The sequence below is a fragment of the Hippoglossus stenolepis genome, chromosome 7 (genome assembly GCF_022539355.2).
Source record: "Hippoglossus stenolepis isolate QCI-W04-F060 chromosome 7, HSTE1.2, whole genome shotgun sequence".
NCBI classification, from domain to species: domain Eukaryota; kingdom Metazoa; phylum Chordata; class Actinopteri; order Pleuronectiformes; family Pleuronectidae; genus Hippoglossus; species Hippoglossus stenolepis.
Window position 1 is genome coordinate 18,711,042 of NC_061489.1, and position 22,994 is coordinate 18,734,035.

Genomic DNA, 22,994 nt, shown 5'->3' on the forward strand with positions numbered 1-22,994 from the left:
AATAACACCCAGCAGAGACGTGCTCAGAGGTGAAACAGGCCTGAAACCTTCACCCAGAGAAAGCACAGCCTGCTGTTAAGTACTTGCTCTGGGCTACAGCTACATCCCTAAACCATCATCACGTCATCAGATTACACTCCCTCTAGAATGATCTCCGCTTGTCTGAGAGTGATCCGGGTCCCTCTTCATCCACATGATGCCGGGGCCCGGTGGTCATCCCCTCCTCTCCCGCTCATGCCTGCGGGGATTGCTGCACCAATCGCAGGGGTAGGCGAGGGATTAGCTCCTCAGATTAGAGTGGCCATCTCCAAACCCTGCCTAATCCCGCCATCTGTCAGAGAGCAGCTAACCAGCCAAGACACTCTCCACGGGCTAATTAGAAAGCCAGAGGAACACGGAACCCAGAGAGGGAAGAAATCTCCCAAAAATACACACACACACTTACACTTTCCTGTGTGGTTACTGCTGGAGGCAGAGTGACGATGGAGGAGACGTACCTTTCCAACCACCCAGGAGTGAGGAAGAAGATTCTGGCTGGAGGCAAAGGACCGCTGCCACACTTTCCACCTGGGACAAAGGTAGTCAAAGTCATAGTTAACCCGATGACCTGAATAATACACTAGGATGATTCTTAACACAATTAACTGACAATTGTGATGTAATTAGCGTTGCTCAGAGTGATGTCTATTTTTAGCCGCGCGTTTCATTGCCCACTTCAATTATTTTCTGTTGAATTATTCATGATGTGAGGAAATGTATTCTGTATCTGGCTCTTTCACACAGAGCAAACATTTGGTCAGCCAAATTGCAACATGTTTTTTGGCACAGTGTCTGTGTTTCACTTCATCTACTGATCTGCTGGTCGCACACTTTTTTCTTTACCCCTCTAGTCATTTCCAGCCATATGGCACAGAGCCTGGACACTGTGACAAACATTTTCCATCACATTGCCAGCATGAATTTCCATTTACCTGCGTGTGTGTGTGTGTGTGTGTGTGTGTGTGTGTGTGTGTGTGTGTGTGTGTGTGTGTGTGTGTGTGTGTGTGCATATGCTTTGACTTCCTGGTGAGGTGATCCCCGGTAGCTCACACCATTATCAGACCATTATACACAATCTGTCAAGCTATAAATAGAAGGTTGCATGAAGCCAGTGTAATTTTACAGTCTGGGTGATGGTGAGGTTTTGTACGTCAGATGGATGTAATACAGATGGAGCACATAATGAAAACCAGCAGGTCTGTGTTACGTTGGAAGTGTCTGAAAAATACCACGACAGAAATCATATCAGACGCCCATATTGTATCATAATTAAATATTAGAATAATGGCAATATAAAGCAGGGAGATGGGAAAGAAACGCATGTACCATGTCGAATTGGCAACAGCTGCACATTTGCAAGTTAAATGTATTTACACACGTGTATAAATTCATAAATCAGTATAAATACGTTCTAGACATAGATGAAAAAGATAACTCGCAGCTTAAGAAGTGAGGTTTTCCACAAACAGAAAATCTAAGAGCAGATGTTGTGACCGTTCATGAATTTCCTGAAAAACATAATCATGTCAGATTTTTTATTCCAAATGTATTTTTTAAACAAAATCATTAATCATTAATCCCCATTCTGTGAATCTTCCCTCCTCCCCTCCAAGCTGGTGTTCCACTTCCAGACGCTGTTGGACGACTTTGAGCGGACGGTCATTGATGACAGTCGACTGGCAGGCAGGCCCGCTGAGATCTTTGTGGGAAAGATGTTCAAGATGGAGATCTGGGAGACCCTGCTGATGTCCATGAGGGTTGAAGAGGTGGCGGAGTTCTGGTGCGATGCCGTTGTGAGTTGAACAACTTCTAAAAGACACACACACACACTGGAATATTAAGACCTTAGAAAGAGTTCTAATAAGAGTTCATGAGCCGGAAAGAAAATCTTTTGCACCTCATTATGAATCAACCCTCTGTAGCCTCCTACATGCTCAGTGTTACAAACAGAGCAATCTATTTGTGCAAATTTTAGTTTTTTTACCCCTCTGGAGAAAAAGGTAATTTGCAAGTGAAATTGTGGGTATTTCATGTGTTTTTTTCTTGCAGACCTGATTACACAGGCTGGCAGCAGCGGGGGGGTTAGCATGATCAAGTGCTTCCATGTCTTATTGAAGTCCTTTTGTTTATGTCTATGTTGATGTTTTCATTTTGCAGCACACAGGGTTGTATCCGATTGTGTCTAAGGGAATGAGGCTGATCGCTCAAGGGAAAGACCCCCTGGAGGGCCAGAGACACATGTGCGGCATGGGGAACGTGTTCCACTATCACTCCACTGGTTTCCCAGAGCTGGATGAGCTGATGAGAACCCCTCAACCACTTATATTTATCATGGAGCTGCTGCAGGTAAGTGGTAAAATACTGTATCGAAGACTGTGTAAAACAATCTGCTGTTTTCTAATTCTTTCAATACAAAATACTATATTTTAGCATCAGTAAAAACAGGCTGTCAGCAAGACAAGACACATTTACAGATTCATCCAACCCTCCTCCAGATCCGAGACACTTGTACCGACGTTCTAAAATCAACTGACAGAAATGAGAAAACCCAAGTTCCTCTCCCCCTAAAACATTCAGCTTCGAAATAATATATCATCCCAAACAAGCTTGAAACTCACCAGGAGGTCCAGCAGTGGTGGCACTAAATTAACATCTTCCCCATTCACTGTTCTTGTCTGTGCACGAGCTGACAGTTGCTCAGCTCCTCTACTTCAAGAAAAAGTGGCAGTACCACATTGTAAAAAAAAAATACTCTGGTAAAAGTCCTGCTCTCTAAATTCTCAGGAAAAGCACATTAGGTATTACCAGCACAGTTTGCTTTCTAAAATATAAGTGCTCATTAGGCATAATTGCCCTTTCAGGGTGTTAAATAATGGGGATTCCAAGGTCCTGAATATTGATTTTTTTTGTTATTATCTTGTGCGAAAACATAAAAAATAGTGCTAAGTGAACAACTCTGTTTGTTTTTAAAGTTCAAACTTTATCTTTGTGATTAGTGCTCTCCCATAAATCCAGCCTGAGCAGGTCTAATCAGCCGCGTAACGGGAAATAATCGTGAGGGTATTCAGGGCCTTTATGCATCATGTTTTATAAGTTCATCAAATGCTCTGTAAAAAACTCTTAATTATAGCTGTGGAATAAATATAGTGGAGCAGAAGTATAACAAACTTGAAACAGTAAAGTACAATTACCTCAAAACTGCTTTCAAGTGCATTCCTCGAGTCGGAGTACTCTGTGTGTTTCCCCCACAACAACAATCCTTTCTTTCAATCAGTGGAGTTTTTCTCCTTTTGACCTTTTTGGCTCTGTCGTGCTCCGCTCCTGCCCCTGCCGCTTCCAGGTCGGAGACCCCATGTCCTACCACCGAGAGTCGTGGATGATGGAAAAGGATGAGAAGCTGGAGATGGTGCCAATTCTCCACATGCAGGGCAACGCGCTGGTCAAGCAGGGACAATTCCGGGACGCTGCCAGCAAGTACAAAGAGGCGGTGCTGCTGCTGAAAACGGTCCAGTCCAAAGTGAGCGGAGGGGGGTGGGAGGAAGTGAATGATGTTTGCAGGAATTTGTTGACGTTTTCTCAGGATTTGAGGTTTATGGGACATGCAACTCCCACTGTTTTCCAGTGGGAGATTCCTGTTTTCCTGCTTTGCTCTGCTTCACTGTGTCCCTCATTACAGGCAATAGAGTGTGATTGCTGGCAAAGGAAAGGGGAGAGAGATTTGTTGGAGGACTGTCTGGGATGAGAGGGGGATGTAAGGATGGAGGAATACTGGGGGGGAGAACACGTTGTATATGAGATGTTTTATAAGAGAGCATTCTTGATTCTTCTGGCAGCTTTAGACGGATCCACAAGACGGATGTTGGGAGGCTCGCGGATAGTTGGCCCATATGCAAACAGTAAATCTCTGGTTTCCCTGAGAAAATATTTAAACTTCTGGATTCTCATAAATCATTAAAACATGTGTAGGAACTGTCAAGCAACCGAACAGCGCTTATCGTGTTCCTGCTCTCTCATCTGTGCATTTGTGTGTTTAGGAGATGCCGGGCGATATAGACTACATTAACTTGGGTCGAATGATTATCCCTCTGGAGCTGAACTACTGCCAGTGTATGATGGAGCTGGAGGAGTATTACGAGGCGATCGAGCACACCACCGAGCTGCTGGAGAAACACAAAGGTAAAGATAATGAGACACAAATGTGAGGAGATTCCATGATTACTTATAAATCATCATTTTTTGGCAATGAAACACGTTTAATTATTATTTCACAGGTGCATTACACTGAGCATGTTCACGTACTCGCCCGTCACTCTATCTGACCCAGCTTCACGGGAGCTCCCAGGGTTAATCCTGTGCAGTTCAGCAGTGCAGGATGTTAATCCCCCACTTGCCCTGCAGGGATTTCAACCAGCAAACATACTATGTAACCTGGAGGGTGCAGCCGTGCCCAAAATCTGAGAGGAGAAAAAAAAAAAGCATCATGTTGCTATCGGCATGTGTTGGCCAAGCCAGTGTAATTTATGCATGAGTGCCATTACTATTTAAAATGTGTGCAGGTCTTTGAAACCGTATATATTCACTCTTTATGGAGATATAAAAGTTGAAGAAGTGTTTGAGAAGAAGGCCAATAAGAGATGCTTGTAATGCAGAGAACAGGGTTGGGTTTTGATCTAAAAATTAGTTTTTTGGAAAGATTAGAGTCAGAAGATTAGATCAGAGTTACACAGAATATCAGCATGAATAGTTGCACCACAATTAAGGACATTTTAGATGAAGCTGAACACAAATCTTCATCTGTAATCGATATACAGGAAGATTTAACATTTTGGGAAATGTGTAGATGAGAAGATCAGCCACACTTCTGCAACATAATTTAATATAATTTCTTTATCTAACTCTTGGATTATAGGAAAACAAATAATAATATGTCCCAACATGTTGAATTTTTTAATACATGAAACTCTGCTCACTAGAGAGTAAAATAAAAGCCTGCACAGAGTAAACTCCACCTCTGGGTGATATTAAAAAACAATCATTTTTAAAAAGCTGCATGACATGTCAGGGTCCTGTGTCGGCGCTGGGTTTACTGCAGTGGCTCTTGCATGTTGGAGCTGTGTTGACGTCACTGCAGGTTTTACAGTTGAAGCAGCTCTGGGAGATGCACTGCCAGACCCTGGGCTACTCAAATAACCCTGGAGGAGCTCGCATGTTGGCACAGTCTCCACTTCAGAGCCTTATGAATTATGCCCCTCACCCAGAGACAGGATCCACTGAGTCTTTATTTTACTCTCTGTCCCTCAGCCCGAATTCCCACTTTTACATTTGTCTGTGTGTGTGTGTGTGTGTGTGTTCTGTTATGAATGTGTGTGTGCTCAGGGCTAACGTAGCAGGAGGATGTAAACTTGCTTGCGAGTGAGCGGGAGTGGCATCATGGAAAATGGTAGGCAGGAGTTTTCTGAGCTCCACTGGCCCAGTTCGAAACAGCTCCTCATAAGAAGGATCCGTTCCACACCAGCATCCCTTCTCCGTTTCCTCTTCCCCTCTTCAACCTCTTGTTATTTCCCTTTTCCAGCCATTTCATTTCCACACTTTCGTCTCCTTTTCTTTCTTTTTTTTATTCCACTTGCATTTTTCTCCCGTCATCAATTTCACGTTGCCTGTATCAGTTGGAATCAGCCACTCCACTGCTGTTTCATCCCCTTTTACCCAGTTGTTCTTTAGCAAACCGCCCGCTGGTGTGTCTCTGCTTTCGCCCGAGGTGATGAATAAATCTGTTTAAATGTTGGCTGAATGAAGATTAAGTGGAGAGGCAAATTAAATGCAGAGGAACAGAGAAGTGGAACCATCAGTGGATATCTGAACCAAGCACATGGACCTAATCTGCTAAAAACAGAGGCACTGCTGTGTGTGTGTGTGTGTGTGTGTGTGTGTGTGTGTGTGTGTGTGTGTGTGTGTGTGTGTGTGTGTGTGTGTGTGTGTGTGTGTGTGTGTGTGTGTGTGTGTGTGTGTGTGTGTGTGTGTGTGTGTGTGTGTGTGTGTGTGTGTGTGTCCGTGTCCACATGAGATTTAAAGGATTAATTCAGCATTGTCTTGGCGGAGAATTTACTTTTTGTACACTTTAGATTGCAAACAAACAAAACAAGAAAATGTTAATTTTTCCATTAGTGAGCTTTGAAGGTGGTGCACCACTTTTGTGACTGTTAGACATAGGACGGCACGGTGGTGCAGTGGTTAGCACTGCCAACTCACAGCAAGATGGTTATTGGTTTGAATCCCGTTTTGAGGAGATTGCATGAACTTCCTGTATCTACGTGGGTTATATCCCAAAATAATGATGATCTGATAAATCCCTTTAGTCACAAGCATGATGCAGCACGTGTTCAAAAATAGACAAACTGCCCCCTCGTGAGGTAGAGCAGCTTTATTATCAAATATTTCTATTTAGACATCATTACCAACGTTTTCCCCTTATTCTTGTGTTGTTGTTTTCACGCACCTCAGACTGTGTGAAGGGCTACTACAAGAGAGCCAAGGCCCACACTGCCGTGTGGAATGAAAAGGAGGCTCGCAGAGACTTCAACATGGTGTCCCACCTCGACGTCTCGCTGGCGTCTCTGGTCCACAGGGAGCTGAAGAACCTGTCAGAGCGCATGAAGGACAAGTACTGGGAGGAGAAGGATCAGTACTGGAACATGCTGGAGACAAAGGAGAGCAAAAATAAAGAGGAGGAGGAGAAAGAGGGTCATGAGGAGGAGGATAAGGAGGAAGATGAGAGGGAAGACAAAGTTGAACAAGAAGATGGTGAAAGCGCGACCACAGAGAGTAAAGATGAAGGAGAACTCGGAGGAGATGAATGCCCGGTGAAGATTAAACCGGACGAGGGTGCAGGTGACGAAGAGGAAACGAGCTCCTCTGAGGGTAAAGACTGGCAGCAGATGCTACAACTCGTCATGTTGCTGCAGAAAGAAGGAAACTTCCTCGTGAAACAAAACCAATTCCAAGAGGCCGGTGAGAAGTTCAAGGAGGCCATAGAATACGTGGACATCCTTCAGAATAAGGTGAGCCTAACGGGTAATGCGATAAAGTGATGTGGCCTTTTCTGACAAATGAAACAAAGTAAAACCTTTTGTTGTGATGATGGACGCCAGATCCTCTGTCATATTTACAGCCTCCACTTGAGCACGATGATTGATGGGACGTGCCTGAAAAGTAGTCGCACAAAAGAATACAATAGTTTGCTGCCTCGTAATGCCTGTAATCATCATTATTGTTTCTTTACTGAAGAGCAGCTGTGGCTTGTAGGTGTGCCGGGGAAGTGAGGAGCAGAGAAAGAGCTAAAAATAACAGCTATCCACAGAGAAATAACGGTGACAGCGCTCGCCTCTGCTTCTTTTCTCTTTCTTAAACTCCCCCGCCTCTGCCACACCTCGCTGTCTAACCCCCCCACACCTTTCACACACAATAAACTCCCTCTCCTCGTCAATTCGCCTCCTCCTCCTCTTCTAACATTCCTCCACCCTCACCTCCTCTTTCTGTCAACATTCCTCCCCACGCTTTATATTTTCATCTTTCCCTCTCTGTTGTCACACTCTTTCATCTTTTCAACATTTACTCCCCCATCCATCACCACCCACACCACCGTCCCCTCATCATCCCACCCTTCTTCAGCGCCCTCTCCGTGTGCTCGGCAGGTGGATCAACGGGGCGAGGACTTGGAGTCACTGGAGAAAGTGCGTCTGCCGCTGACGCTCAACCTCAGCCAGTGCATGCTGGAGCTGAAAGAGCACCAGCGCGTGGTGGAGCTCATCAACAAGCTGCTGAAGAAGCATAAAGGTAATGTACGTTAGGAGGAATCAAAAGGGCCTCAGACGTTTGGATAGACATGCTCAGGTTTAGTTTTTTCCCCACTCTTACACACCTTCTTTTCTGAAGTTTCAAAATATCTGATCTGTTGCTGATACAAATGTCTGGCCCTCAGCAAACGCCTGCAACAATCCTTGATCTTGCTGTTTTCCACCGAAATAAGAAAACCAAACATTCCCAACCACATTGCTGAGTCTCTCTTTCGCTCCCGCGGCACCCACCCGTGGACATCACAGTCAAAATGAATTCATTGTTTTCCTTTTGTTTCTGCTACGACTGAATTATTTATAGCGGAGGCTGATGTGAAATTGTTGTTCTTATGCTTTCCCTTTTCCCTTCATTTACTTCCCTTTCCCCAACTTCCCCCGTCTCCTGCCTCTCCGCTGCTGTTCCGTGCAGATACTTCACCCCCCCCTCTGGTGTTTTTATCTGACTTCAAGTTTTACTGCTCACCCGGCTGACCTCCTGTTGTCTTCACATCTTGCCCTTCATAGGTAACTTTAAGGCGGTGTACCAACGGGCTCAGGCGCACTCCGCTTTGTGCAATGAGGACAAAGCTCGAAGGGACTTTGAAATGGTCGAGAAGTTGGACCCGGCCTTCAAACCCTTTGTCCGCCAAGAGCTGAAAAAGCTGGGTGAGCGCGTCCGCTCCATGCACGCCTGCCAGAACAAGACTTACTGGGACACGATGCAGGAGAAGTGGGGGCCTGGTGGAAGCAAGACCAACAGAGCGGCAAGCGAGAAGAACGTCAAATTTGCACCGAAAGCCACAGAAGAAAACGCTGAAGTAGATAAGAAGGCAGGAGAGAGGGAAAGCTCAGAGAAACCCGCCCCTGCTGAGACAGAGGGAGGGGATGATGCAGAAACAGAGAAAAGCCCAGATGTGAAAGCAGAGCGGAGTAATAAAGAGCTAGATAGTGGGAGAGTGAGCGAAGAGGAGTTAGATAATGAAAATATAGAGAGTGCTGTGGATCACGAGTATGGGCAGGGTGCGGCGGATAATCGAGCCCCAGATAAAGATAGTGATCCTGCGGCCACCAGCACAGGCAAAGATAATGTAGTGAGCAGGAGATCATCGTGTGATAAGGGCAGAAAGAAGGTCAAATGCCAATCAAGTGCTGCAGCGAGCCCAAGCCGAACAAGCCAAGGGAACAAAGTCACCAGTGATAAGACAGGAAACGGTGGCACTCAATCAGAATAGACCAATGGGCTGAAATTGTCTTGTGCAGAGCCAACGGCTGCAGGCGAAGCGAGCGGGCGGAGAGATTAATAGAACGAAAACTGGAGAAAGAAAAGCGACATGGATGCAGGAGGTGAAATATGAGGAAAGACAAGTGATTAACTCCCAACTCTCAACAGGAAAGTATTGATTCGGCCACATACAAATATAAACACAAGAAGAAAAATTAATATAAACAGCCTGTTTGTGGCACCGTTCTGAGTCAAGTTTCATTATTCAGCTCTCAGAGGGATAACTGCAAGCACATAAAAATAAAGAATAAAAACCCAGGCAGACGGGGGGTTTGGCAAATACAAAGTTTTTTATTTCTGTACACAAAGAGTAGAAAGCAGCCAGTAACCCACATGTTAATACAGTAAAAAGCCTTTCTTCAGAAAACTTTTTATACAGATTAAAAACTCCAGAGAAAAGACAGCGAGACGTGTTTGAGTGCTGGACAAAAACTTCAACTCAAAAACCCATTAGACAATTAACATTTGAATGAGTAATGAGGTATATTAATGGTGATTTTAAAACAAAGAAAAGTACACCTCAGTTCATCAGTAATGTATGAGTGTGTATATACTGTGTGTGTGTTAGTGTTCTCAAGTCTTAGGTGAGGTGACACACAAGCGCACTCGTTCTTGTTGGATGCTCAAGACGCGCGACGGTGGAAACAGAGAGGGGAGGGGTCAGACGTAAAGGCAGGAGAGTAATGACAAGGCTCGTTAACATGGTGGAGTAACACGTGTGTGGAGAACGGCCTCTGCGGTGACCTCTCTCCTCTGTGGAGAGGCTTTATTCTTCAATCACACAGCTTCAGTCACGCCACAGGGAGCAGAGGGGGTGTTAGTGTGTTAAGTTTGTACTCGGGTCAGACCTCAGATGATCACACAGTTACACAGAGATGCGGCTGGACAACCATGGAGAGCAGCAGAGTGAGAGGGGGGGGGTATGGAAATGTAACTCGCTGCCATTAAACCACCTGGTGGTGAATTCATTTCATTCAGCCTGGAAATAAAAACAACAAATGTTGACACACAGACCTACGGGGAGAGCCGCCTCTTCTTTATTCATACACGGTCACTGTTACATTATCTTAAGGACGGAGGTAAAGCGTGTGAGGGCACTGGGTGATCGTCAATGTGTGAATTCCATAAAAATAAAAGTCTATGACTAAACTTAGCTCATCATGGCTTTTTTTTCTTCTTCTCTTCTCTACCACAAGCTGAGCCGCTGCTCTTTGTTCCGACTTGTGAGAGCTTTAACAAAACAAACTGTGAAGCGTCGCCGGTGCAGAGATGGATTCGACAAATGATAATGACTGTTTTCAGCAGCTAAGCAGTGGCAGGCATCAGAGGAGGATGAAGTGATGAAGAGGAGGGCTGCATTTGGAAAACATGATGCTATTAGCATTTGTATAAAAAAAGAAAAAACAGCACACATCACCGCTCCAACTCACAAACCTGTGGAACTGCGTCCTTGGGGACAGTTTCCTGGCAACAGCGTCAAAATGAACAGGCGGCGAGGGCAGAGGATCTACAGTCTGCCTACAGGTGGGGCCGTAATGAGTGCAGATCATATAGTTCAAAGTGCGGTGATACGAGTGTCGCATTAAGGTTTCGGATGAATTTCTTAGTGGAGTGTATCTCTGTGTGTCGTGTGTGAATGAGGCGGAATGATTGCTGAGAAACAGCCAGAGCTGCTTTGTTTCAGGCAGCCTCTCGTCCTGCTTCTGGAGATTTGTCTGTGGCAGGCACATCAAAGTGGATCGCTCTCACCAGCCCTTCAGCAATAAATAGATTGTTTTCTTTATTTCTGCTTTTTCCTCTGGTCTCTCAGATCTTTTAGTCCCTCCAAGCATCATGGGCTCACTCATGATAGCCTGATCTAGCTGCTTTCAACATGTGGATGCTCACGTGCTGTGTCCACACTCTACTAGGGGATGAGAAAGAGCAAAAAGCAAAAAGTCCTGAAACTCTATATATGAATTCACTTTGGATTTAAGGCATTAAATGACTGTGCTATGTTTAGAACAGAACACACCCCGTGACCCTGATATGATGGGGCGAAGCCATTTCAAGCACTCGCCGTTTTTTTTGTAAATCTGAAAGCAATTAAGTCGGCATTAGCAGGGGAAAATGAGGCATGTATCGTCAATAGCTACTGTTCTGAGAGGAGGGATTATTAGGGATGAACCCAGCGTCGGATTGTGCTGCGGTGGTGCCTCGCGGCCCCCTGTGGTGTCTGGGATTGGCCTTGACGAGGGAGAGGGAGCCTCAGCCTGGCAGTGCCTTGCCTGGAGCTCCTTCCTTGTCTTTCTCCGCACACAGCAGGAGAACGCCAAGATCCCAAAACAAACGCTGGCATGCTGATATTTATCGGCAGACACCTCCTCAACAAAAGCCCAATTTCAGTCACAATACAAATTGGCTCAAAACCGGGAGCTTGTCTGAATCCCACACGCCGAGGAGATCAAATAGATCTCCATTTTTATGATGGTGTACAGTATGTGGTCTGTGTTTTCAGTGATGCGGCTCAGCACATAGTATTGATCATGCAGAGAGGCGTTTGTGCATTCGAGCACAATGGGGGAAGGGTCCTTTATAAGTGGGGCGTGGATGTAGCAGCATAAGTCTGTGTGCGCGTACAGGGATCACGAGTGGTTCCCTATGAGCGTAAAGGGCTCACTCAGAGCAGGCGAGCAATGAGATCGACAAGCAGTTTGAGAGGATTAGAGGAACACAGTGTGTGCATACAGAGGCGCTGTGTGCTAGCGGGCACTTTGGCTGTCTTAAATAAATCATGGATTTAACTGATGATGTGTCATTCTCACAAAGTAAATAAGCTCGTTGTGGGTGCTGTCACCTCCCTGACAACCTCCGCCATGCAGCCACATGAAATACACTCAGCCCGGATCTAGTTTACACCGGCGAGCTTCCACACACCACCTCCCTTCAAAAAAAAAAAACTAAAATAACAAGCATGATAACACATTCATGGGAGGGGGTGGGGGGGAAACAACTGAAGATACAGGCATTCTGACAAAACAAAAGGGAAAATCCTCCTTATTTCTTTTTGCATTTGTTTTTAAGTTCTTTTCACGGAAGGTCCAATTTTGTGCTGTGGACTGATATAAAGCTTCACACCTCCCAACGACTACACAGATACTGGTAAGCACAGTGTCCTTAACTTCAGTCTCCCCCTGATCTGCCGCTAACGTTCGAGTTTCCTTTGGCTCGTCGTCGTGGTGTCAGGCTGCGCCGCTGAGCACGGCCCGGCCAGATGGACATCAGCGTGGCCCTTTAGCATTGTTTGCATGGAAAAAGGCTTTTAGTGCAGTGAGTTCCAGTGGAGGGTTAGCTCTGGGTGTCGTAGCTGCTGCTGCTGTGGTCGCAGGGGCCTGACCTCAGCTGTGTGGAGCTCCCCCTCCGCTGCCATCAGGCTGTCTCATTGCTCCTCCAGGCCCACTCAGGGTTTAAATGTGTGAGGTGGTGCCTGAAATTAGGAAAAAGAAGAAGAGTAAAACATTTTTTGGGGGCCGGAGTTACAAATTAAACATTTAACTAAGTCGGCTGTAGTGATAATTCCTTTCTGGGATGAATTTCCAGGCTTGAGACGAACCAGCACGTCACGTTTTACATGAGCGTTGCGGTTGCGCTGATGCTCTTTCTCTCCGTGCAACACTTTCTGTCTCTCTTCATCCATTTGATCTCCCTGCGCCTCCCCTCAGACAATCAACACGCATGCAGTACATATATTCGCTCTCCTCTCCATCTCTCACTCTCCCGTGGGTGACGGGGGAGCCGAGAGTCTGAGCTGCTACTGCGGCGAAGATCCGTGCAGGCGAGACAAACTCACCCGGTTCCGAGGGGAAGACGTTTCTCAACTGCTCAATGACCTCCTGGAGCTGCAGCACTGTGTCCTGCTCCATGTCGTCTCCTAACACACACACAAACACACAGGAAATATGTATATGGACTAGGATGAAAGGGAAGGAAGAAAGGCTTCACATTTAACATGCATGCATTTTTCAGTCGATGCCCCGTCGCTGACCTGCTGCTTCAGTGTCGGTGGTCTCTCTGCTGGCCGGCTCCCCGTGGTGGCCCCCTCCAGACACGGGGGACGACAGGGTTGACGGCTCTGATCCGTTGGCCTCGGAATCGTCTTTGGGCTGTTTTGAAGAGAGACTGATTATCCTTCAGTCCAAATAATTGCTCGTATCCATCACGTTTCAGACCTCCGAGGCATTTAGCCTTTCACACAGTAATGAATGTTCTGGTTAATGGCACTCAGACAGCGGCCCTCAACTGACATCTCGGAGCAGAATAATAATAATTATTTTTAAAAAAAAGGAAATATCATCCAGCAGCTGTTTGACGGAGCCATCAGGTTACTGTGATTTGTCCTTTTTTTAGACACATAAAAAGACGGCCAGCTGCCCAGACGACAGAGGGGAGCCCTTAGAATCACAATCACAGATGCATAATGTGACACGTGAGGATATTTTTATGCTGTTTTTAGAAACAATGCAACAACACTCAGGGGGTGAGCAAGTTCAGTAGTTGCTGAGAAACGTCTGCAGAGACCGGGAGGAACTCATTCGTACACTTCCTCAGACAACAAAAGCAGATTGTAGAGATTTTATATTTTGAGGAAATGAAACTGTGATATTGGTTCAGGCAGAAAGGGATTATATGAATTTGAATTGCAATTTTATATGCAGGTATATATTCTCCTGTCTCTGTGCAACCATCAATGCCACACTCTATTTCGCCTTCATGCTCAATCTCAATCTTCAGTCTTTAACCTGAACATGCATCCGATCCCTCTTCCTCAGACGCTCTCTCCTGTCAATCACTCCCTCTTCTTTCTCTCTAATCAGTGACCTACATGTGCAGTTTGCATCTGTACTGTACGGCGGCTGCTAACTATTTACGACCCAGTGACTGTGTGTGTCATCTCTTCACATCTCCTCCTCACACCTTTCCTCCAGACTGCAGTAATTCCTTTTATATGACACTCCACAGTGTCTTAAGGCTTATCCTTTTTCTTAACACGCACAACGTTGTTTTCTTTTGTATTCCCACCACAGGTTTTCTATCTTTCCTCATATCGTCACAGTTGACATTTTCAGAGAAATTGTGTTTTTACAATCCTTATTTACATGAACCTTCTTTGACTGTTCGCACTTAATGAAAGTATGTGACGCACTGTGTTCCTTGATGTTTGTATGTTCATGACCAGAAATTTTGAAAACCATTAAACTTGACTCTGTGCCCTTCATTCAAACAGCAGCTATACAGTTATGTATAGTGAATTTAGCTGCCGCAGTTAACCAAGGCCCCTAATCACAGCAGACGGATACTTGCTTGTTCTTATGAATAAAATTCGTACTTCTTCCACACCAATGGTGAAATAAGAACTCAGATGCAATATTAAAAGCACTATATACCCGTCCTTTATGTAGAGTTAATAAATATCTTAATAGCAAGTATCAGAAAGACTGAGAAACATATGTCTCACATAAGCATATGTATAAATTGAGACGTATTTCGACTTCACATAACCCCCATCACACTGGCATATACTGCAGGACGTCATGGGTTTATCTTCCTGCCCTTATCATCCTGCCCACCTGGAAAACGACTTATCTTCATACAGAGGAAATGAGATTGCCCCAAAAGTATCACTCCTTTGGGCAGGAAACTATGCTCCATCTCCACCTTGACAAATAGAAATGTTCCAGCCGTGGATTCAGCTCCTTCATGACTCCTCAGAGTTGCTACTCTCAGAAAAAGGCACATAAGATCTGGCTGGCTGGCATTTCAGCAGCCAAGAAGCTACATTCGGGAAATCTCCCAAAAACTTTCATCTTTAAAACCCTGGCTCAACCGTCTTCTGGATGCTCGAATAAAGCAGCCACTTCTACCAATGTGGGTTCACGGAAAATAGTCCCTGCCACTTACTCACTTGACCCATTTATGTGTGAATGGGCAGATTTTCTATGTTATTATCCTCTTTTTTATATGTATTATTCTAATTACACACGTACATGCACACTCCTACCCGTACAGTAGGGACTGGGAGGGTTTTTTCTTTTAATTAGCTTCTTTTTTTTTTTACACTAAAATCCATAGATTATTTCCTGTAATACTAAGAAAAATGTAGAAAAATGCCTGATGGTAATGTTAAGAAAAATGATAAAAACATTCCTGGACACGACCCTTTAATTTAATTCAAACCAATTTTAATTTGGTTCTTCCCTTGCCTCTGCCCCATCTCTCTCCCAAATTTGGTCCAAATCAGTTCAGCACATTTTTAAATGAGGCAGTTCTTTTCCTGGACATGTATCTGGAAATCATGATCTTCGTTGCGCCCCCACAGAGGATGTACCTGTAGCAGTAGCTCCCTGAGCCTGTGCAGCTGCGACTCCAGCTGTTTGTTGTGGTCCTCCAGGATCTGCATGCGGGTCTCGAGGCGCGTCTTGTGTTGCCGGAGGACCCGAGCCTCGGCCAAGAGCTCCTCGTCCTGCTGCCCCTCTGCCGTGGGTGAACCCGGGCCGTCCTCCCCAGCCTCGGTCAGCATGGGGACTGACGCTGCTTCTTCGTGCTTCCACTTGAGCCGCCTGTACTCGCCCTGCAGCACCCTGAGGACACCACAGTGGACAGATGGAGGGAAAACAGTCAGTCAACATGGAAAATACATCCACACACACAACTAGAGATGTTTACCTGACACAGAATAGCCTTTTCTTATGAGTTACATAATCTAAATTATTTCTCTAGCTGTCTGAACAACAACACATTACAACAATAAATCAGGCTTCACCTTGAAAATAGGCTGCACTAAATAAGTTCCTTCTGTTGTTAGGCTCCATGTGTGACACTGAGGCCATTAACTGATTGCACACTGTGCTGTGAAGCATCACTAAAGGTTCTCCAATTTATTTGGGTGCTGGAAAATGATGGTGCAGAACACGCTGGTCTATTTCGATGTCAGTTCAGTTGCATAACGTTCTGTGTTTTGGTGATTTGGGTTTGACGTCACTGACTCTAATCTTGTTATGGTTATAATATAATATAATATACAATGTGAGGAGTATTGAACAAATAAACCTTCCCTGGACATTCATCCAGAAACTCTTATAAAGTAGATTAACTATAACAAAATAAGGACATATTTTATTATTTATATTATATATGTTTATTTTGTATGCACAAGCATCCAGCATTCATCTTGGTGCAATCATCTTGTGCCACTGCCACAGTACATTTATTTATTTCTGTAAATAACATTTCCATAGTGAAAGTTGTATATTATGTAAATGTTCTTAATTTCTTAAATTGTATTAGTTTATCTTCATTAACACTCTCTTGTCTACCTTGTCTACTTGCTGCTGTAACAAGTGAATTTCCCTGGCGTGGAACAATAAAGTTGTATCTTATCTTATCGAAAACTCATTCATATTTAAAGAAGTCTATGTTTCTAATGTTTTGGGTAAAGAAGACACATAATAAGAAGTTAAACGTCTTATGAACAAACTGTTTAAAAAAAGAAAATTGAGAGGGTTAGAGTTAAAACAGCGGAAAATCATTGTATTTAACCACATTTTAAAGCAGGATATCTGAGACACATATTCTTTTCTGTTGCAATAAAAAGATTTTAGATATATTTTTTGACCTCAGGACCCCTGAGAGATTTATTGTTGAGGTATGAGCGACAGGATATAAACCAAGCTTCTCTACTACTGCTGTCATAAATACGGACAGCAAAGCACGGTGCAGTGTCATAACAGGAGGCAGACTTTGCAGAAAAAAAATTAACTGGGTCAAGGTTTCAGACACCCAGAGGACACGTACGTGTGTACGTGTGTGTGTGTGTGTGTGTGTGTGTGTGTGTGTGTTTGCGTGACTAGAAAGGTCATGACCAAGCGGAAGACAAGAGAAATAATTCATGTGAATCATTCGCATAAAGGTTGCCTCCAGTAACCAATTAAGTGGATAGAGAATATGAATTTGCCTCGTTTATGGAAAATATCTGAGCCTCTTGGCTACTGGGACACAATAAATTCAAATTCAAAGCATTAACATCTAAACTAGTGTGTTTCAGAGCTGCTTCTATCACAGCGGTCACTCTGTAATGGAGGTTTCCTGTCAGGACACCTTTAATGATGCAAAGAACGGTTTAGAAATGCTCCCACCCCCCATAGTCTTTACTGTCAGGTATGAGCACACAAGAAATGCCTCTTGTTCTCTTACGGATGTTCAAAGGATCTAGAGTGTGAAAGTGTTTACTCTCTCCAGGAGATGTGCACATGGCAGCAGACAGATACAAAAAGAGTTTGATGCCTAGAGACAAACACACATATTTGTGTTTTTATGCTTCTCCGGAGATTTACCAATGGAAATATCTCTTCCAACTGCCGCTACAAGTATAATTTAAACCCAATTCAAAGCTTTAACCAAATCAAATTCAACACAGATGTCATGGTGTTGGTGTATGTTCAACAGACCTGTTCTCGTTCTCCAGACGGGCCAGGGTGCACTGGAGCTGCTCCTTGTCCTGGTGCTCCAAGTGAACCAGCATCATGTGTTGTCCGCAGGGGGAGTCAGGGTCCAGGGCTGGGCTGGAGTGACGCAGGAGGTACTGATCTTCATCCCTGAGTCCCCCACACAGGAGACAGCACACTGAGCCACCAGCACACAGCCAACAGCAGCACAAAGCAGAGCCATGGCGGGCACGGGAGAGCACACAGCCCGGACAGAGAGGGGCACGCAAAGCAAGACGAGGGGCAGTTTTACAGCCCAAGACAGGACGTGATGGGACACTGACACTGACAGAGACATCGCGCTGCGCCAGGTTTACGTTCCAAAAATGAAATGTTCTGTAATAAACTTGGCTCATCACACCATTAAAAACCTACTCAGATTTATTAATATTGGAATGAGGATCTTGAGCTACGAGACAATTTAATTTCCCAAACAATAACAGATAAACTTCATTGATAATGGAAGATAAAACTTTATGTGTAGATCTTTGATAGAAGACATACGGCTGTAAAACTATAACTACATCTATAAATGTTTTGAAGTTGTTTTATTGGACAGACAGCTGTTTGTCCATTTCTATTGTGCAAGAAGGCCGTGGGCTACGAAGCCCTTTATTAATCCAAAGTTAAAAGAAATTTAAAGATTTGCATTGTAATGTCATATCATACATCAAAGGGGAATCTATTATATATAAGTAGGCTGGTTTTGTTGGCAAGTTCCATTCATCAAATTATAATTATATATAATTATACAGTTTTTGCTGTATTTACACAATTTTATATTAAATATAAGCATTTGTATACAGTTCTACCTCAGAAAATGCGGTTTTACATAGATTTTATATTGTAATCCTAATAGTATAAAAAAATGATCTGCTATTAAGTTCGATTTAAGACTTTTTAAGACCTTTTTAAAACAATAATGAATGAAATTTGAGACCAATACGTCAAGTACGACCGATAGTCTTGAGAATCAGAGTCAAGAATTACTTTTACTTCCCCCTAATTGAAGATAAGTTGAAGTAGCCGAGTAGAGAATAACCCTGGAAATGAACATTACTATATATTATTATATTTGCAAATAAATATTTTCAACACACTTAAAAATGCTGGTTTGAAATACCCCCAAGAAGTTTTAGTTGAATTATTAACATTGAATTATTGCATGTATTTATCATGAGAAACAATTATAATACTGATCCTCTTTGAGCAGCTTATGGAAGACCTGGCTCTAATTATCTTTATGCCCATTACCTGGCAATATGCAGCGATATAGAACACAGCACAATGTATACAGGTGGTGCACGGAGGCTGCAACCACAGGCAATGTGGTTCAGGACAGAAAACAGTTTGATGCCAGCCGAACACCAGCTGGAGGCACAGATAGCATAGCAGCATGTACAGAGCCATGCAGCAGGAGAAACAGAGAGGCGCTGACAGACAGAAGGTCTGGTTCACAGAATCCGAACAGCGCGATACAAGGGCACAAAAGCAGAAAACCACGTTGCTACACATGACGGACAGGAGGGGAAGTGTCATGCATACAAACACGCGCTCAGGCCTAGAATTATACACGGACGCAGATGCATACACCATGTGTGCATGCACTGATATACACACATGTTTGTGACAAAGCTTCACCCCAAGCAACACTCTGGAAACGTGCACATGGAAACAAAAACATCAGGAGCCGGCTTGAGGAGCACAGATGTCAGTAGTGTGATGGAACATCTTGTGAGCTCTTGAAGAAGTTTCAGGAGACCCACATGTCTAGAGCAGAAACACTGACCGAAGCTTAAAGCACTGAGGAGAACAGAGATCAGCAATATAAGTTGACACTGTAATGACACCTGATTCTGAAGGTGAGTTTCCCTGCAGGGCAGATTTAAACCCTTAAAGAACAACAGGATAATATCCATGGGACAATAACACCCATCCATACATATGTGAAGATGCTATCAAACATTAATTAACATCATCCTATATAGAACATAGAAATGTCATCAAACTGCAGTGAATCCTGCGGAGGAGCTGCTGTTTTCTAAAATGGGTTCATTTAGATGTTCTCCAGAGGTTCTCACTAGGGGACTGACCCGAGAAACTCGGACATTTGCGTTCTCACATCCAGCCCCTCTGGAGAATGTCAGGAGAATCCCCAGAGGTCTGTGCATGTCTGAAAGCAGCTTCAGTTTATATCTGCACAAGCTTAGGGTCTGTGCTACCACCTGCTGTAGCAATGCTACACGAAAAATCCTTCACACGCAAAAGTGTTGCACTGTCGATAAGTAGTGTAGTTTTGTCTGAGCATGAAACTCGCTTTTAATGTGGTGTCAATCACAGTTTTCTCTCAGAACAAACACATTAAAAAGAAAAGAAAAAATAAGTTCACTTCACACTGCACACACACACACCTGGAGCCCGAAAAGACCAGAGAGCACTTTACACGGAGCTGCTGGGCATGCATCCATGACGCTCGAGCTCATAGGAGGAAACGATCGACTCACATACAGCAACATACAGTCAACAAAATAAGACACAGACACTCAAAAATAAATGATCTGTTACAACCATAAACCTCTTTTTCTACCTGAGGCTCTCTCAGCTTTCCACAATAAGAACTCACCTTACTGGCTTTGTAACTCACCTCACACTTCCCTATCCTCCCTCACCACCCTGCCACTCACTCATCTTATACAAACACACAACAAGCCTCTCTCTCACTAGCGGGGGGGGGGAGGGGGGCTTTGTGTACCCACCCACAACAGCAGACTTTAATCACAGTAGGCATGTGCATGATGAAGGGAGGCCGTGTGCACGCCGCTCGCTGTGGGCCGTTTTTATTATGTGGCTGATTATTTATATGATTACGCAATCTTACCATAACTGTTGAACATACATGAACAAGCCTGAGCGCGCACACACACACACAAACACAGAAACAAACAGTGTATCAGGGGGAAAGGGCGTGCACAGAAAACACACACAGAATCCCCATGAAAGGCCCTGGCTGTAATGACGGGGTTTGTACTGTGGGGGTGGCGGCGGTATACTCACAGACTTTCATCAGGAGACAGGCTATCCGTGAAGAATGAACAATTCTGGCTCTCCATTTCTGCCAGTCTACACACAAACACACACACAGGGGAGGGAATTCAACACACATATGTACAGACAGACACACAAAATCAGAAAAAGGAAACAGGAGAGTGTAATGTTAAAGCAAATCTTAGAAAACTAGAAATACCGCTCTGTGGTTGTTTTCCAGATTAATAGAAGGTCACCATGACCTTTACCGTTGATCACTGAAATCTAAACAATTAATCTTTGAGTACAAGTGAATGTTTGTATGAAATTTGTGAGGCCACTGTGAACTTGCCCTTTGACCTCAGACTACCAAAATCGAATCAGTTCATCTTTGAGACCAAGAGAAAGTTTGGCTGCCGCCGGCGCAGAGGCATAAAAAGCTTAATTTACAGATAATATCCAACGCTGGGGAAATATGTTTCACTGAATACAAGATGAAAAAAAAAACAACAACAAGGAGAAGAGTTTAGCTTTTAAGTAGCATAGATTACACCTCTGGCCTTTTAGAATTATGGACTGCAAATGAACAGCAAGCTGCCCAGAAACATGTGACTGACAAGATTGCAGAGTGGCAGAAATTCTAACTACCATAGTGCAGCAACCATAAAGATGTCCACAAAGAGGGAGAGTAAAATCCTGATGAAATACTGGACACTTTCAGAAAAGTGTGGCTGTCCAGCACCATGGACAGAGACTACAGTTTGTGTGTGTGTGTGTGTGTGTGAGAAAGCAGCTGCCGGGTGGACTTTTCAGGACCAAGGACAGCGCTTCTGGTTCTGCATTATGTCCTGCTGTCGGTGGACAGATGCACTGAACACGCTGCTGTAAGCGCTTTCACTACATCAAACAGAAATGTTGCACTAGGTGATTTTTTTTAGTGTTTGAAAAAAATAAAGTGTACTTATAGTTTCTGATGTTTGATGGCAAAAAGAAAATCACAGCTGGAGCAATAGACCTGCTGTGTAAAAAACAAGCAGTAATGGTGATGCATGAATGGATGTGGCATATAGTATTCTGCATAATAAAGAACTGGTAAATATTTTAAAGTCCATCTACATACAATACTCACATGGATCTGGATGTGGCTCATGCTGGTGTGAGGCTGAAATTCTTGGTGTTTCATGGCTGATATGCTAATAATCTACAACACTAGAAACAGTCTGGGGACTGCCTGCCTCGCCCACTGACTGTATATAAAGAACAAGACTGTATATAAGGATGTGCATACAGATGAATATAAGACTGAATATATGATGATATAAAGACCTCCCCCCATCTTGTGTTTTTAATAACTTATTAAAACCAAACTAACCGGAAAACTGAGACTTAGACAAACTTGTGTGGTCCCACTTGCTAACATGGAAGATACGGCCTATGCTGCAGCCACAAGGGGACAATAGAGACGATTTGGCTTCACTTGAAGGATACTTTCATGTTATCCATTCTTATTAATAGTCTATGGCTTTGCCTCACAAATTTAAAACTTAGCTGTGTTTTGGGGTTCATCACGTATTGCACAAAGACAACAAACAGTGGCCTCAACAGCCCACAAAACTTGTTTTAAAACCTGCTCGTCGCTCATCACAATCACATTCGCCTCCTCCACCTACATTCTCTGGCTCCTAAAAGTAGGAAGACATGATCTCGATGCAGGCTATGACCGGTTGAATAAAAGTGGGTTCAACCCAAAATTAATTCACAACACAAACTGCTGCAGTTCTCGGGATATCATGTTAATGATACGTAACAGTGAACGATGATCAAACGGTGGGTTTCTCCTTCAAGTCAGGCAATTAACCAACACAGAGAGTCAACCCACTGACGCAAATGTGTTATGAGCCTTGTGGCTGCCCACATACATTCATTCACACGCATGTGGCACAAGAAAGCGGTCTTAAAGCGTCCCCCGTACACACAAAAACACACTGACACACTCCGTGCTGCATCATCTTTCGCAGAGTGTCGTCAGAGAGTGAGGGTTGGAGGGACGAGGGGGGGTGAGTGATGTAGAGGCTGTCAGGGACATCCAGATCACATTCTATTTCTCTCCGGTGTCCAATGAGACCATAACACTGAGAAATTCAGGATTTATCCATGTCCTGTTACAGGAGGCCCGGCCTGTGGACCTCATAATTCAATCTGTGACACTATTCATCAGAAAGCACTCCACAAACCCAGAGCCACAGGAACAGGCAGTTAGTTATAGGAACTAGTGTAGCATGTGTGTGCGTGTGTGTG

General features: G+C 44.1%; 2 protein-coding genes and 1 long non-coding RNA gene across 6 annotated transcripts in view; 1 reads left to right on the forward strand and 2 right to left on the reverse strand.

Annotated features, from left to right (window-relative positions):
- Window positions 1-237: 237 nt before the first annotated feature.
- On the forward strand, window positions 238-10,306 carry LOC118112239 (aryl-hydrocarbon-interacting protein-like 1). 4 transcript variants are annotated; one of them, XR_004697193.1, is made up of 8 exons: window positions 238-578; window positions 1,653-1,832; window positions 2,197-2,385; window positions 3,380-3,556; window positions 4,074-4,215; window positions 6,541-7,097; window positions 7,708-7,872; window positions 8,397-8,534. XR_004697193.1 is itself a non-coding variant. In XM_035161394.2 (8 exons), the coding sequence occupies exons 1-8, from the start codon at window positions 483-485 to the stop codon at window positions 9,101-9,103; spliced, it is 2,190 nt and encodes a 729-aa protein (XP_035017285.1). In that variant the 5' UTR covers window positions 258-482; the 3' UTR covers window positions 9,104-10,306. The 4 variants fall into 4 exon arrangements, 3 of the variants coding, with proteins under 3 accessions (XP_035017286.1, XP_035017287.1, XP_035017285.1); XM_035161394.2 differs by having other exon boundaries at window positions 258-578; window positions 7,731-7,872; window positions 8,397-10,306; XM_035161395.1 differs by lacking the exons at window positions 7,708-7,872; window positions 8,397-8,534 and adding an exon at window positions 7,329-7,406 and having other exon boundaries at window positions 241-578.
- On the reverse strand, window positions 1,561-4,060 carry LOC118112240. Its single transcript, XR_004697194.2, has 2 exons — window positions 3,231-4,060; window positions 1,561-1,848 (listed from the first exon to the last, which is right to left on the reverse strand). It is a non-coding gene; the product is annotated as an uncharacterized LOC118112240 (long non-coding RNA).
- Window positions 9,425-22,994, reverse strand: part of drp2 (dystrophin related protein 2) — a 76,712-nt gene continuing 63,142 nt past the window's right edge. The window contains exons 19-24 of the mRNA XM_035161393.2: window positions 20,727-20,792; window positions 17,637-17,783; window positions 15,518-15,770; window positions 13,178-13,295; window positions 12,983-13,063; window positions 9,425-12,619 (exon numbers count right to left, since the gene is read on the reverse strand). Coding sequence (XP_035017284.2) covers window positions 12,600-12,619; window positions 12,983-13,063; window positions 13,178-13,295; window positions 15,518-15,770; window positions 17,637-17,783; window positions 20,727-20,792 — 685 coding nt within the window. The 3' untranslated portion in view covers window positions 9,425-12,599. The remainder of the gene's footprint in view (window positions 12,620-12,982; window positions 13,064-13,177; window positions 13,296-15,517; window positions 15,771-17,636; window positions 17,784-20,726; window positions 20,793-22,994) is intronic.

Excerpts from the sequence above, each read along its gene's own strand:
- LOC118112239 (XM_035161394.2), top strand. The coding sequence starts at position 483 with ATGGAGGAGACGTACCTTTCCAACCACCCAGGAGTGAGGAAGAAGATT. Across the intron at positions 579-1,652 it reads ACTTTCCACCTGGGACAAAG|CTGGTGTTCCACTTCCAGAC; the intron begins GTAGTCAAAGTC and ends CTCCCCTCCAAG. Across the intron at positions 3,557-4,073 it reads TGAAAACGGTCCAGTCCAAA|GAGATGCCGGGCGATATAGA; the intron begins GTGAGCGGAGGG and ends TTGTGTGTTTAG.